The 16667-nt window shown below is 45.9% G+C and overlaps 1 protein-coding gene across 1 annotated transcript in view; it reads right to left on the bottom strand.

The window, feature by feature from the left end:
- FAH (fumarylacetoacetate hydrolase) overlaps positions 1-4905 on the bottom strand; it is a 30456-nt gene extending 25551 nt beyond the window's left edge. Inside the window, exons 1-2 of the mRNA NM_001098912.2 lie at positions 4791-4905; positions 1053-1163 (exon numbers count right to left, since the gene is read on the bottom strand). Of these exons, the coding sequence (NP_001092382.2) occupies positions 1053-1163; positions 4791-4871 (192 nt within the window). The 5' untranslated portion in view covers positions 4872-4905. The remainder of the gene's footprint in view (positions 1-1052; positions 1164-4790) is intronic.
- Between the last annotated feature and the right edge of the window lie 11762 nt (positions 4906-16667).

The following is a 16667-nucleotide window of genomic DNA, read 5'->3' as shown; positions in this document are numbered from 1 at the left end:
GAGAGGATGCACATCAAAGCACTTAGACAGGGACTTCCCTGGTGTTCCAGTGGCTAAGATTCTGCACTTCCAGTGCAGGGGGCTTGAGTTTGATCCCTGGTCAGGGAACTAGATCCCACATGCTCCAAAGACTCTACACAGAGCAACAAAGATACCCTGTGCTGCAACTAAGACCTGTGCAAATAAGTAAATAAATATTCTTTTAAAAAGAGCATGTGACCGTTCACAGGGAAGTACATTCACATCCATTGCCCATGTGCTTGTCCTTCAGGCTGACTTCTAAAGTGGTGGCAACACAGAGGGCACTTGAGGCCAGCTGTTCATTCCTCCTAGGCTGTATTTAAGCCTAGAGAGCGGAGCTCCTGGCTCCCTCCCTCAGAGGGCCCGGCACTAGCCTGGAACAAGCAGAGACTCAAGCGTCTTAAAATGAGGATTGGAGAGCTTCACGTCAGAGACAACTGGGGAGCGCCCAGGCCTGTGGAGAGACTGACAGTCATCTCACCTCAGAACTCACCCTACAGGGTCCCAAGGCTGCCTCCTGCCAAACTGTCCATCTCATAACAATCTCAAACTTATCCAAGGAGTCTACCTGCAACGCAGGACACCCAGGTTTGATCCCTGGGCCAGGAAGATCCCCTGTAGGATGGCATGGCAACCCATTCCAGTATTCTTGCCTGGAGAATCCCATGGACAAAGGAGCCTGGCCAGCTATAGTCCATGGGATTGAAAAGAGCTGGACACAACTGAATTACTGACTATCCAAGGAAAATCCCTGAGATCTCAAGGCACCACCGCTGTCAGAAATGCAAGGCAGGGACCTCTCTGGTGGTCCAAGACTACACACTGCCAATACAGGGGGCCTGGATTTGATCTCTGGTCAGGGAACTAGATCCCCATTATGCAACAAAGATCCTGCCTGCCATATCTAAGACCTGGCACAGCTAAACAGATTTTTAAAAAGAAAAGAAATGGAAGGTAAAGACCATTTTCTTAGTGGCATTTGCAACAAATGGCCACTGAGATCCAGTGCAAGCCACATCCCAATGTTCTACCTTATTGAAGACATCCTGGTGTCCGGAGAGGATCGGCCCAGTGAAGAGGTGCTTGATGACACTGAGGTCCAGGATCTGGTCCCCAATGGCCACGCCAATCCTCGGTCTTGGCTGGAAGGAAGATGGCACGGTCATCACTGGGAGCAGTTGGCCAGGCTGGGCTCACTTACCCAGCAAATCTGTCTATCTAAGAGCCCAAGGGCCCTGCTTTATAGATGACCCTCTGTGGAGAGGAAGGGCTTTCCAGGTGGCTCAGTGGATAAAGAATCTGCTTGCAATATAGCAGATACAGGAGACTTGGGTTCTACTGCCGGGTCAGGAAGATCCCCTGGAGGAGGGCATGGCAACCTACTCCAGTATTCTTGCCTGGAGAATCCCATGGACAGAGAAACCTGGGGGGCTCAATCATGGGGTTGCAAAGAGTCCAACACAACTGAAACGACTATGCATGGATGCACACTGTAGAGAGGGGCTGAGGAATTGGATCCTTAGCACCATACCCCAGCTGCTTTTGCCTCTCAGAGGGCTGAAATTGACCTTGTCATCTCTGTCTGGGCAGAGTCTGGCACCATCTCTGCCTCGAGGACACAGAGGAAAGAATCTGTTTCCTGCATAGTCCAAGACCCTTATCCAGGCCAAGTCCCCAACAAAGTTTCTCAGGTGTCACTTAAATGCCTCTGGTGACAGAGAGCTCACCACCTCACCAGGCAACTGGATTATTTCTTAGGTTAAACCTAGGCTTTTTCTTAGGGCAATTCCTCCGCACAGCAGAGCAGACAGTGTCCCAGGCACAGAGGAGGGTCAGGGGCTTGGGCTAATGTACTCTGTTATGGCTCAATCAGAGCAGAGTTCAGGTCATGAGGAAGCAGGAAGCCAGACTGTTCAGAACATTCAAGGGAAGTTCCTTTCTGCACCATCAGATCCAGGCTTCAAGCCTGAATATGAAGATGTCTCAAGTATTTGGCAAAGCCTGGCCTTTGTCCTCACAGTGCTGAACTTGGTTTATCAACGAGGAATTCAAGAAGGACTTCCCTGGTGGTCCCGTGGTTAAGAATCTGCCTTGCAACACAGGGGACATAGGTTTGATCCCTAGACAGGGAACTAGGATCCCTCATGCCATGGAGCATCTAAGCCCACATGCCACAAATACTGAGCCCACATGCCAGTGTGCAGCAACTGAAGACCTCGTATGACACAATGAAGATCCTACGAGCCACAACTAAGATCTGGCACAGCCAAATAAATAAACAGAAAGTGTTTGACTCTTGGTAAAGCTTTAAAAAAACAAACAAACAAACAAACAAAGAAGGAACCTGAGAGCATGTCTACAGACTCAACCAGCTGGGCTTGTCCTAGGCTGAGCTTCCAGTTCTCCTGAACTACCAGCTTTGCCATCTCATGTCCAGTGAGTTTAAGAGGTAGGGCTAACGGCTGGCTTTATCTCCACTGGCTGCTCATTTTCGGGGACTAAGAGAAGATGGTTACCTCTCCATGCACGTCAGCCCCTGGGACAGGTGTAGACCAGAACCACACCCTTACCCAGGCCTGAGGCCCCAGGCCAACTGGGAAGAGGCTGATCTGCTGGTAGACCCTTGGGCCATTTCTCTGACCCTGGCACCCACACTCTGCTGGAGGAAGAAGGGAGCTGAGGCCACTAGCAGCAGCCAAGACCTAATCATAAGGGTGGCTGCCTGCTTCCTCGGCTGCAAATAAAGGTGAGAAGCAGCCCGTGTGTCCGACCAACCCTGACCCTAGGACTCGAGATAGCGAGTCCTTCCATTAATTGTTGGGACTTCTCTTTTTTTTATGGCAGTATACTTGCTCTACAGTTTTGTTTAGCTTCTGCTATACAGCAAAGTGAATCAGCCGTATGTACATATATCTCCATCCCACCCCTCTAAGTCATCACAGGGCACCAAGCTGAGCTTCCTATGCTATACAACAGCTTTCCACTAGTAGTGTACATATGTCAAGAATACTGGAGTGGGTTGCCATTTCCTCCTCCAGGGATCTTCCCAACCCAGAGATCAAACCCACGCCTCTTAACATCTCCTGCATTGGCAGGCAGGTTCTTTACCACTATCGCCACCTGGGAACCCTTGTTCACTACTGTTCCACCCAAATGATGCATGGTTGGCCTCTGGCATAGAGGAGAGGGAGGACTCTGCCTTGGCGACCTGACCAGTCTGGAGAGGTGGTCACCACCTCTGGAATGTCCAGCGCCTGCAGCCAGAGCTTCAACACAGCCAGTTCCACTTGAAGGGCCTCAGCTTTCTGGAATGCCAAGGGAGCCAACTCACAACCCTCAGCATTCTTTTCAGAAGGCAGTGAACCTCTGTACAGTGGCTGTCCTTGTACAGTCTAATATGAAAACAGCTGGGGTATGGAGTCTGCAAGCCACTGGCCACACTCTAAGGAGCATTCATTCTAGAGTTCTCTGGGATAAGTCAGAGTACGCCCCCTGCCTCTTGCAAAGGCTTCAGCCTATGCGATTTGTCCTCCAGATGTGCACCCTGAGGAGAAGTGCGGACCCTTGGCTGAGAGCAGAATGTCAGAGGAGTGCAGAGGGAGGGCTGGCCAACAGAGTGTGCTTGGCCAACACAAGTTAAGGTTTAACATGCCTCAGGCCCTTCAGGGGACTGTTAACCTTTGGCATCCTTGCGAAATCTAGTCAGGCTTGGCAGTTGTGAAACCACACGCTGACTCTTCTAGATCCAAGCTTTTGCTGCACATGGGGACAAGGATCAGTCATGGGGGTAGGAAACCACTTTCCAGAAGGTGCTAACTGCCACAGGCTCCGTTTAGCAAATGGTTCCTGAACATTGTTGGGTGCAAGCAGGTTTGGGAGTTCGAGGCTTCTCAGAGCTAATCAGGAGCTTACCATGAAAGTTGGGAGCAGAAAGCTAAGCCAAAAATACCATGAATAAATCCAAGGGAATCTGCTTTTCCCACCCACGGAAATTCTTGTATATTTGATGATAAACCCCACAGTTTTCTTTCTGCCCATCAGACTACACTAAGTGAAATTTCATTTCCCTACCCCGTAAAGGGCTTCTTTTGATTGCCAAGAAGCCCAAGAAGCTGAAAGAAAGCCAGTTGGAGGTAAAGAAATTAACCTCTTGGATCCCAGGGCTCTTATGTGAATGAATTCATTCCTCTGAGTTACTAAATATACCGGTTCAATGGATATTTCTAGGGTTAGGGGCTAACATGGAGGATGAACAACCCGCCATAATGTGGTGTCTCCAGGGAAGAAAACAGAGCGAAATGACTTCGGAGTAGGCAGTATGACTGCGTTTCAACTTCTCTGTAATAATAATATTTAATATAACTTGCTCTGCTTGCCTGAGAGGGAGAGCCATGCTTCGTTTCATTTTGCATTTAATTTTCTTACAAATGTGCAGAAACAGGCTGACGGTTTCAACAACTCACATCTGGAAAGCTACCAGGAGGGATCTGAACCAACAGCAGGAAGGTTCCGAACCAACTTTCACCCTCGGCGATCAGCCCCAGCCTCCAGCCCCCTCCCAGGAGAAGGAGAGGCACAGCTCATGGGGCCCAAGCGACCCCGGGGGTCTTCACGAGGGGCGACGACCCGGGCCCCACATCCAGCTCGGTCGGGTGCCGGCAAGAGGGGGTAAGGCTGGACTGAGGCCAGGGGCGGGGCAGGAGGGTGGGGGTCCCGAGCGGAGGGGACGCCCTCCCTCCCCGCGCCCGGAAGCGAGCGCTGCAGCTCACGTTGCCTCGGGTGGAGAAGACGCCGTAGGGCAGGTTGTGGATGGGGAAGTCAGAATCCTCGGCCACCGGGACGAAGGACATGCTGGCGAGCACGGAACAGGGAGGCAGTGTGCGCGCGGCCTGCGGGACAGGACTCGCAGAGATTGGCAGGCAGGGCCACGCCCCCTGCGGACTCCGCCCCCTCAGACCCCCCCGCCTCCCGCCAGAGCTGACCCGGTGACACACCAGGGCCCGGCCCGCCCCTTTCGAGGGCTCCGCCCCTTCCCGATCCCCTCCCACAAGAGACGCCCCTCACGAAGCCCCGCCCACCAAGGGCCCCCCTTCTCGACCCCTCCCACAAGAGACGTCCCTCACGGAGCCCCGCCCACTAAGGGGACCGCGCCTTCCCGGGCCCCGCCCACCAGGAGAACGCCCCTCCCGGGGCCCCCGCCCACCACAAGACCTCCCCTTCTCAGGCCCCGCCTCTCCTGGAGCCCCGCCCCTCCACAAGGCCTGTTCCTCAGTAAATTCCAGCCCCTCAATATCCATCCTGTCCCTCCCACTACAGCTTTACCTCTGCGCAGCCCAGCTTCCTCTTTGAGGGCCCTCCGACCTCGGTCCAGCTGCCGGGGACAGGGCCCTTGTTCCTACCGAGAGCAACACCCATCTTGGCATTTAAGGATCTGCCCCGGGTGACTTCAGCCTCATCCCGCACTCCCCGCACCCACCCCACCCCGCCCCCTGCTGCATGGCCCGATCTTCAGCTCAGCACGAGTTCAACACGAGTCTTGTCGGGTGTCCTGGTCACAGCAGACACTCAGAAGCCAGACGGCGCTTCCGGGGCTGGAGCTATGTTTCCAGTCGCATCTTTTCTGCCTTCATCAGCTATGCTCATCTGTCAACTATGGCATTTCCACTTTATCGGTGAAAGGAACAGGCATGCCTGTTTGGAAGGCCTAAACTAATGAAAATTAATATTCTAGAAAATATGTCACCTGTTTATTTCACATTCCAGTGTTTAAATGACATTGATAAGCTGTTTGACCTTGGACAAGTTACTGAACCCCTTTCTGTCTCAGCTCTCTTCTCTGAATGAGGTTGATGATAATGGTTCCTATTTCAGAGTTGATAGAATTGAATGAATCGTGGAGCACCTGTGGAGCTTCTGGCATACAGTAGCTCTACGTGTTTGTGTGTAAAGGTTGAAAAGAGAGACTGAGGGGGAAAAATACAGAAAGAAAAGGAAGAGAAGGAAAGGGAATGAGGGAGGAAAAAAGAAGGGAGGGAGGGAGAGAGGACGAACAAATTTACACAGTAACACTCTTTCCAGTTCTGGAAAGGATGAAGCTGAAAGGATGAAGCTAAAAGTATGAAGATTTGAGAGCCACCTCTGACAGTACCCTCTCCAATCATGAGTTTCCTCATCTGTTAAAGAACTGTTGTTCAGTTGCTCACTCGTCTGACTCTGCAGCACACCAAGCTTCCCTATCCTTCACTATCTCCCAGAATTTGCTCAAACTCCTGTCCATTGAGTTGGTGATGACATCCAACCATCTCATCCTCTGTCACTCCCTTCTTCCTTCAGTCTTTCCCAACATTACGGTCATTTCCAATGAACAGATTCTTTGCATCAGATGGTCATGGTATTGGAGCTTCACCTTCAGCATCAGTCCTTCCAATGAATATTCAGGGTTGATTTCCCTTAGGATTGACTGGCTTGATCTCCTTGTTGTCCAAGGGACTCTCAAGAGTCTTCTCCAAAAAGAGATTGGATTTCTGTGATAGTCAAATAAAGCCTGGCACAGACTTGGTTATCAATTAACTACTTCTTCCTCCCAAGGGACATCCAACCAGAAAGGTAACCATTTCTTAGTACTTGAGTTTTGCTTTTCTTCTTTAGAAGACAATCAAAAAAGGAGAGAATACAGCTGTTAAGGTAAAGTGGTCAGCACTGACGTTTATAATAGGAATGCAAATTTCTCACAAACCTCACAAAGTATTTTTTAAGTGAGTTAAAATTATTAAAGTATAGGCTGCACAATACATATCAACACACAAACCAGTATTTGAAACACCGGCTTTTGATTAATTTGCTTGGAAATTCTCACAACCCTAGAGGCAAAAGTTAATGAATTAATTGATATGCAAGCAGAGCTGACTGAATACATTTGAAAACAAATTTAAGCCAAAATCCTACAAACTATTATTTGAAAAAAATTTTTTTATTATTTATTTATTTGGCTGTGCCCAGTGTTAGTTGCGGCATACGGAATCTTTAGTTGTAGCATTCGAACTCTTAGTTCCAGCATGTGGGATCTAGTCCTACTACCAGGGATCAAACCTGGGCTCTCTGCTTTGGGAGCGCAGAGTTTTAGCCACTGGGCCACCAGGGAAGTCCCCTAGAAATTATTTTAAAAGAGCATTTTAAAGATTGAAGAATCATCCTAAGGTTTGTAAATATAACCCTTTCCCTTCAAAAACATTTCATAATGAATAATAGAAAGATCAGAAAGTAAATAAGAAGTTGCACCTCCTTTTCCCGCAACATCTTGCCCTATATCTCCTGTCATCCACTGTCCAGCTCCCTAAATCCGATTCAGTTATCTTCATTCTTGAAGCACGCTTTTGTCAACAGCCAGTCCCAAATCCCCCAGCAGTTCTTCCCTGTCTTCCTGCCTCTGTCCTCATCTCTAAAACAATGCTGCCATTTCAATAAGATCAGCAGTAATGTGCATACCAAGTATCTTGCTGTTAAAATCAAGTACTAAAATTGTGAGTAACAGGTAAAGAGGGAAGCTGGGAGGGGATCAAAGGGAAGGGGAGGAAAGGAAAGGGGAGAGGAGGGAGGGAGAAAAGAATGTTAGGGAGAGTTCAAGGTTTTGTTTGTCATCACTCTTGTCCAGTCAGCTAGAACTTTTCAGAAACAAAGTTACATCCAGGGCTCTGAGAACACAACATGAGAAGGTTATCTGTGTGGGCGCTTCAGACACACTTTTTTAAAATTGGGGTTTAGTTGCTTTACAATGTTGCCTTGGCTTCTGCTGTACAAGGAAAGTGAATCAGCTATTGTTGTTCAGTTGCTCAGTCCACCGACTCTTTGCGATCCCCTGGACTGCAGCATGCCATGCTGTCCTTCACTAATCTCCTGGAGTTTGCTCAAATTCATGTTGGAGCTATATGTATACACATATCCCGCCCTTCTTGAGCCTCCCTCCCACGCCCCCATCCCACCCCTCTACGTCATCACAGAGCATTGAACTGAGCTCCCTGTGCTATACAGCAGCTTCCCGCTAGCTATCTGTTTTACAAACAGCTCATGAAACTCAATATCAAAAAATCCAAACAATCCAATCCACAAATGCACAAAAGACCTAAATAGACATTTCTGCAAAGAAGACATATAGATGGCCAAAAGGTACACAAAAAAATGTTCAGGCACACTTAACCATCCAGGATGCTGTCAGATCCTAGCACAGTTAAAAAAAAGGAGTCAGTAGTCAGGCAAAGGTAAACTCTGCAGAGTTAGATGGGGAATATAGCCAATATTTTATAATAACTATAAATGGAATATAAGCTTTAAAACTGTATCATTATATCATACACTTATAACATATTGTATATAACTATACTTCAATTTTTAAAAATTAAAACAAAAGTTTTCAGAGTTCGGAAGGCTGTCCTGCAGGTTGGCTTGGAAGGAGGAGGGGCTGGGTCGGTGGGAACATGTGAGATAAGATGGCCTGGAATCAGAAGGCCTGGGATGATGGGGCATTACAAGAGTGGCTGGCTGCTGACCCCCTTCCGTAGGCCCAGCGATGATTGAGGCTGACCAGTGATTACCCTGTAAGAGGCTCAGTCTGGCTCAGCCTCTTCTTGTTCTTGTTCTTATCTCCTGTTCTGAGTACCTCTGCCAAGGCTGGACCTTGGTTTTAGTTAAGTCTGCCCTGGGAAAGAAGGCATGAAGGGCAGTCTCTGGCAATGGTAGGTGGTCTGACTCATTTTCTGTCATGGTTCTGTCGTGGTCCCTGTGCAGGTTGGAAAAGAATTTTCAGACATAAGGTGGAATGAGAGGAGAACACTTTTTTAGAGTAGAGCCCCTGTTGGAACAACAGGCAGGCTCAAGGGAGAGCCGACGCTTTTCATGGGCTAGTAACCAATTTTTATAGCCTCAAGATAAAGAAAATTCCTGCTGGGAGGGTGGCATTAAGTAGGTGATTTGTTAGGATGCTACAGCGTGGGTGCATGCGTGCGTGCCAAATCATTTCAGTCGTGTCTGACTCTTTGAGACCCTATGGACTGTAAACCGCCAGGTTCCTCTGTCCATACGGATTCTCCAGGCAAGAATACTGGGGTGGGTTGCCATGCCCTCCTCCAGGAGATCTTCCCGATCAGGGATTGAACCCATGTCTCCTGTGGCTCCTGCATTGCAGGCAGATTCTTTACTACTGAGCCACTGGGGAAACCCTATAGAGTGGGTATTTTACCTAATTTGGAGTCAGGGAGCTGGAGGGACTTAGGTCAGCTTAGGTCAGGGGGACTCATGGCAACAAGTGCTATGGGGGTCAGTCAGTTCTGAGAGGACCCTGGCACAGGGCTCTGGATCTGGAACCTCTCCACAGGTTCCAGAAAGGGGGAAAAGAAAGAGGAAAGGGTCCCAGCTCTGTTCTGTGGCTTTATTGTCAGAGGCCTTCTGCAATGGAGTAACAGAGCAGAAGGCCTCTTCCCCTCCACTCCCCTGTCCGCAGCCTGCCTTTTCTCTCTTTTAAAATCAGAGAAGTGAGAAAATGCAGAAGCAAAGAAAAGGAGTCAAATAGGACAAAACAATAGTAGTTTAAGCAGTAGACAAAGTCAAGGACCTTTCATGCCTTCTCAAGGGCTACAGATAATATTCTGAGCCATATTGTTTGAGCTCTCTTGTATTGATAGATACTGAAACCGGTACCAGGTGGAAGAAGTTAGCTACATGATGATCAGACTGTAGCCACACACTTCCAAGAATTGGCCTCAAAGAAATGGAAACAAATTGACCCTGGAAATGAAAATTAACTGTACCTAAAACAATCAAGATGACTCTGGTCAGACCACCCATGACCAATTTGAAGATGACTGCGGAGCTGACTGTGTTGTTTCTGCATGGAGCCCCCTCCCTTGGGCTATAAGAGGCCCTGCCCACTGACTGTCAGTGGGGGACAGCCAGCCTTTGGACAGGAATCTGCCTACCCCACCCCACTCCCTGCTGGCATCCAAAATAAAGCAGACTTTCCTTTCCACCAACCTGGCCTCTTCACTGGCTTTTGAGTGAGGAGCAGCGAGACTCTTTATTTTTGGTTCCCCTTCCAGGTACCACCTAATATCTACCGAATTCTAGTGACTCTTCAGCTACAAGGCAATGAACTATTTGGGGTTCCTAGGATGGCTCAGCAGAGAAGGCAATGGCACCCCACTCCAGTACTCTTGCCTGGAGAATCCCATGGACGGAGGAGCCTGGAAGGCTGCAGTCCATGGGGTCACTACAAGTTGGACACGACTGAGCGACTTCACTTTCACTTTTCACTTTCCTGTATTGGAGAAGGAAATGGCAACCCACTCGTGTTCTTGCCTGCAGAATCCCAGGGACGGGGGAGCCTGGTGGGCTGCTGTCTATGGGGTCACACAGAGTCGGACACGACTGAAGTGACTTAGCAGCAGTAGCAGCAGCAGCAGCAGGATGGCTCAGTGGTAAAGATTTCGCCTGCCAATGCAAGAGACACAGGAGACTTGGGTTATATCCCTGTGTTGGGACGATTCCCTGGAGGAGGGCATGGCAACCCACTCCAGTAGTCTTGCCTGGAGAATCCCATGGACAGAGGAGCCTCGTGGGCTATAGTCCATAGAGTGGCCAAGAGTTGGACACGACTACGTGACTAAGCACACACAGTGAACTATTTGCTTGTTCCATACTGGCCTGGTCTCTCCCCTTAGAGACAGGAACTGTCTTACTCTTTCTGTAGCTTTGTTATTGCCCAGCAAAAATGTCTGGCACAGAATAGGTGCTCCATAAATACTTAAGTAAATAATACAAAACTGTTGACTAATGGCAATTAATCAATAACCAATGAGCACCTCCACCTCATCCAGGCACTATTGGGAATAGTGCACAACTGCTTCCTTATTTACTGAGTGTGTGCTGTGTGAGCGACGGGCCAGGAACTTCCACTGAACACACAACCTAGTGAAAGCCTAGATTACAAAAGCTTCAGTTGTGTTAGACTCTTTGTGACCCCATGGACTGTAGTCCACCAGGCTCCTCTGTCCATGAGATTCTCCAGGCAAGAACACTGGAGTGGATTGCCATTTCCTTCTCTGATAAAAGCCATGTAGAGAGAAAATCAACCTTTTGGGGGAAGGGCATAGGGCTGATGTGTGTGTGAGAAGGGGTGTGGGCGTGAGATGGCTGTAGGGAGAGTAAGATTTCATAGTTTTAAAATAGACTTGCCAACCCACTAATTATATATAGTGTCTGAAAAGTACCAAAGCTGTTCTCTGTTTGGAAAAAAATTGAAGTAAATAACTTGGAAGTACACTATATTTTCTTTCTCCTCTTCTGGGAGGGAGTGTGTTGAGCATGTACAACAATCATAAAAAAGAATTTTAAGGAAAAACATGTCTGTAATCCCACCATCCTGCAGTTTTCACGTTATTTGCTCATTCTATTTGTATGTGCATGATTTTTTCCACCTTTACAGCAAAGCTAATTTTCAGTCTTTCCTTAGACTTTTCTCCTGAACATTTTTCCTTGTGCCCAAATAAGCTTCGTTATTATTTTCATCGGCTGAAGAAATTGCAGTGCTTGAGACTGTTGTAGTACTGGAGCCATGGAGATCTGCACGCACAAAATGTTTTTCCTTTTCCTACTCTGCTGCTGGAGTGTAAATTCCTGGGTGGCAGGGTCTGGATGCTTTCAGGACTGGAGGCGAGTCTGGCACCTCCATCATGAAGGGCTGGTTTGAGCCTCTGTAGCACCAAGCTCAATGCCTCCCTCGGATGTGAAAATGCAGCACAGGAGACTCCAGCAGCTGCCCCTGACTCTGAGAACTGGAGAGGGCTTTCTGAATACAGAGTGAAAAAGTCTTGCCAGAGGCTGGCCCCTGCCATTCAGATTTGTAGGATGTGGAGCTGCCTGCACTGGGAGCAGGGGAGTAGCCTTTTTGGGCAACACTCAGGAGTCCATCCATTCCCCTTCTCCCCACCCTACAAATTTCACTTGCACACGAATTACCTGAGCTCATTTCCAAGGTTCTCTAAATGTTGAACTCCTTGCAAAGAACCAAATGTCACTCACGTTTGCACAATGTATCTTTCTGATGCTAAAGTGTATGGTATACATGCCAAACACATGGTGTGCCCTTGAAAACGTGTACTGCTCTGCTCAGTTGTGTCCGACTCTTTGGGATCCCATGGACTGTAGCCCACCAGGATCCTCTGTCCACGGAATTTTCCATGCAAGAATACGGGAGTGGGTTAACATTTCCTTCTCCAGATCTCTTGGCATCTCCTGCATTGGCAGCTGGACTCTTAACCACTAGCGCCACCTGGGAAGCCCGACCCACACAGTGTGCCCTCTAAAATATGGACTATAAGCATTTCTGAGCTTGAGCCTTAAGAAAAGACATTTGCTTCATTGAAGTGCTTTGTCTTTTATCATAGTTCCCTCTTTTTCTCGACTGTTCTCAACAGAGCTAAATGAACCAGGTCAACAAGGGCTGGGTTTTCTGCAAATTTTCTTCTTTCCTGCCTTTTTTTTTTTTTGTCTTTGAATGTGAACGTGAAGTTGCTCAGTCCTGTCCGACTCTTTGCAACCCCATGGGCTGTAGCCTACCAGGTTCTTCTGTCCATGGGATTTTCCAGGCAATAGTACTGGAGTGGATTGCCATTTCTTTCTCCAAGGGATCTTCCCAACCCAGGGATCGAACCCACGTCTCCCGCATCGTAGACAGACACTTTACCGTCTGAGCCAATGTTGCAGATACTGTTCATCCATGTTTTAATGGAATACTGCCTCAAAGCTATTTCTCATTGTTTTTTAAACATATGCCAGCTGAGTTGGCCTTTTTTAACTGGACCATTTTTAAAGTCTTTATTGCATTTGTTACAATATTACTTCTGATTTGCTTTGGTTTTTAGGCCTGGAGGCACCATGGGATTAGCTCCCTGACCAGGAATCAAACCTGCACTCTCTGTGTTGAAAGGTGGTCTAAACCCCTGACCGCCAGGTTAAGTCCCAGGGTTTTTGCTTTTTGTGTTGTAGGATTCTACAAGTTTGGACAGATGCATAGTTATGTATCCACCATTACAGTATCATGGAAGCTGTTTCCCTGCCTTAAAACCCCCTGTGCTTCATCTTTTCATCCCTTCCTTTTTCTACCTGAACGCAGAGCACCTACCTCTTGACTGTAGTTTTGCCTTTTCCAGAATGTCATATATTAGCAAGTCTTTTTGGACTGCTTCACTGAGCAATATGTATTTAAGGTTCCTTCACGTCTTCTTGTGCCTTGATGGCTCATTTTTTTTTTATTGCTAAATACCATTTCATTATACAGATGTACCACCGTTTATCGGTACATATGAAGGACATCTTGGCTAATTTTTGGCAATTATGGATAAAGCTGCTAAAAGCATTTGGGTGCAGGTTTTGGTGTGGACATGGTCTTTAACTCATTTGGACAAATACCTAGGAATGCAACTAATTGCTTGTAAGACTATGGTTAACTTTAAGGGACTGCCCAACTTCTTCCTTCTGTCCCATGTTGCGTTCCCATCACCAATGAACTCAAATTCCTGTTGCTCCACATCCTCAATAGCATTTGGTGTTGTATTTTGGATTTTAGCTATTCCTGTAGGTATTAGTGTCATCTCATTTTAATTTGCTATTCTCCAATGACATATTGACCATCTTTTCGTTTTATTTGCCATCTGTGTATTCTTTGATGAGGTGTCTAGATATTCGGACCATTTTTTAACTGGGTTTGTTTTCTTATTTTTTATTTAGGGTAAGCCTTTTGTCACTGTGTTTTGCTAATATTTTCTCCCAGTCTGTGGCTTGTCTTTCTGTTCTCTTGGCAATGCCTTTTGCAGAGAAATTTTTAACTTTGAAGTTCAACTTACCCATTTTTTTCTTTCCATGAATCGTGGTTTTGGTGTTTCATTAAACGTTAGAAACAGTCTACATTAGAAACGGTGGGCATACTAGTAAGCTGAGTTACTCAGAACTAAAGTCTCAATTAAGCAATTTGTATAATAATCTTTAAAAACGATGACCTCCTTTAAGTATCTGGGGCTTTTTCCTAGAAGTTTTAAGGAATAAATGATGTACATGGGAAAAACATATCAAAACAAAAAAACCATCACCCAGACTCCTGACTTTAACATGTGGTCACCTAAAAATCCTTGTAATTAAGACCTTGGGCTTCGGGTACTTCTATTTTGTTGTCTCTAGGGCCCACTAGTTTTGATCACTGTTTATACTCCATTGTAAGAATATGTCACATTTTATCCATTCTTCAAAGGGGAACTGAGTGGTTTCTGGATTTTTGCTTTCTGTAAACAAGGCTTTGAAAATTGCTGTACATGTGTACTGTTCTCTATATGCAGGTTTTTCTTAGAGGAGTAAAACTTGAGGATTGTAGGATGTATAAAAGTCCAATTTTAAAAGGTACTAGTTTCCAAACCGTCCTAAAGACTGAACCACTTTTGGTTAATGTCAGCAACCTTTCAAACACTGCTGCTAAGTCGCTTCAGTCGTGTCCGACTCCTTGTGACCCCATAGACAGCAGCCCACCCGGCTCCCCAGTCCCTGGGATTCTCCAGGCAAGAACACTGGAGCGGGTTGCCATTTCCTTCTCCAATGCATGAAAGTGAGAAGTGAAAGTGAAGTCGCTCAGTCGTGTCTCTTAGCGACTCCATGGACTGAGGCCCACCAGGGTCCTCCGTCCATGGGATTTTCCAGGCAAGAGCACTGGAGTGGGGTGCCATTAAGAACTAGATACTGCCAAACACTTTTAAATCTTTGCCAACTGAATGGGTATAAAATAGTATCTTATTGTGGTCTTAATTTGCATTTTAACTTTTCCTGGTTTGTAACCTGGCTTTTCACTTTCTTTGATGGATTTACCATATGGTATTTTTGGTTTAAAATGCCTCATTTTAATAGACAAATTCATCAGTAACACTTGCAGTCAATGCTTTGTTGTCTTAAACAGTCCTTCTATATCCAAGGTTGAAGCAGTAATCATCTTTTTTTGAGAGTTAGAAAATTTTGTGTTTTACATTTAATACATGAATTTTTTCCTTGTGGTATGAGATAGGGAGCAATTTTCACCTCTTTTCTATGCTGACGACCAGCTGGGCTAGCTGTCATGATCACAGTCTCCTTCCCCCAATGTGGTGTGCTGTATCTCTTACACCCAGTTCATTTCATGCATGGCTTTTTTTGGGGTATATTGGTCTAATCTATCAGGATTCTGTACGACCCTTAGTGAATACCATGCTATTTTAATGAACGTGGCTTCATGATGAGTCTTACATAGAGTGGAAAAATGCCCACCTCCCTGATTTTTCTTTATTGAAATGTCTAGCCTTGGGCTCGTCTTTATCTTTTAATTTAGAACCACTTTAACAAGTTTCAGGAGGAAACTTGATGGGACTCTGATAGGGACTGCTTTGAATCTATAGGGCTATTTGGGTACAAAATACATCTTCTTGACATTGTCTGCCTAGCTGCAAACTTCTCTCTGTCCCTACTTTTTCAGGTCTTAGTTATTATCTCTTAATAATGTTGGAAAATTTTTTCTTAAAAGAGGTCTTCAACATAGTTAATTTCCTAGGTACTTGGTGTTAATACTATTGTAAAACGTGTCCTCCAGTTTTCTGATTGTTACTGATACAAAGAAATGCAACTGGCTTCAGAAAATTAATGTTACACCTACCTCTGTAATGAAACCCTGGTATTTCTGGTACTTTCTCTTTAGATTTGAGTTTTCTACAAAATAAGAACGTGTAATGTACAAATAATTAGTGTTTCCTACTTTTTATTTCTTATAAAATTTTTTATTCTATTGACTAGGATCTCCAACACAATTTTGAACATAAGCAGTCATAGTGGAAAACCAGCCCTTTGTTTCTGAATTTAAAAGGGTATGAAATTTCCTCTTTGTGGTAGATGCTCTTTGTTTTATAGATTTACACAGAAGCTATCACCTTAAAGAAATTCCTTTCAAGTCCTAATTTATCAAGAGTTTTTATTATGACTGGGTGGTGTTAAATCCTATTATATACTTTAATTGGATCTACTAAGATAGTCATAATGGTTTTCTCTTATTTAATATTTACAGATTCCAATGCTAAGTCATCATTACATATGGAGGGAGAATACACATACTAAGATAGAATACACAAGTATTAAGTAAACAAATATAACCTTAGAAATCTGTATTGTAAAATACTATTTAATCTGTTTTACATACTATTTCAAGTTTTTAAAAGGCTGGCTGCCAGGTAAGTTTAAAAACCAACGGCTTTAAGAACAAACGGCTTTTTGGAGATCTTTCTAGTCCACAGTTCTCCAGCTCTCTGTGTTTGAGTTGTGCCCTTTCAGTTTCTCTAATCCTACTAGAAAAAGAAGCTTCTACTAGATACTAATTCGTTGTGACAGAGTTCAGAACAGAGAAACAAACAAGAGCTTGAAAATATGACACATTCAACTCATGGGAATGTAAGATCACAATTTATCATCGTTAAGTATCAGTCACAGATAGACGTGAGAGCTCATCTCACAAAATCAGTAAAGCAGAAAACTAAAGGACCAGAAGTCAAAATGAACTACCAGCAAGAGTAACGGAGAAAAAGTAATACAAGGGCACG

The sequence above is a fragment of the Bos taurus genome, chromosome 21, assembly GCF_002263795.3.
Source record: "Bos taurus isolate L1 Dominette 01449 registration number 42190680 breed Hereford chromosome 21, ARS-UCD2.0, whole genome shotgun sequence".
NCBI lineage: Eukaryota > Metazoa > Chordata > Mammalia > Artiodactyla > Bovidae > Bos > Bos taurus.
Note: the sequence above shows the minus strand (reverse complement) of the source record. Positions and strands in the feature narration are given on the sequence as shown.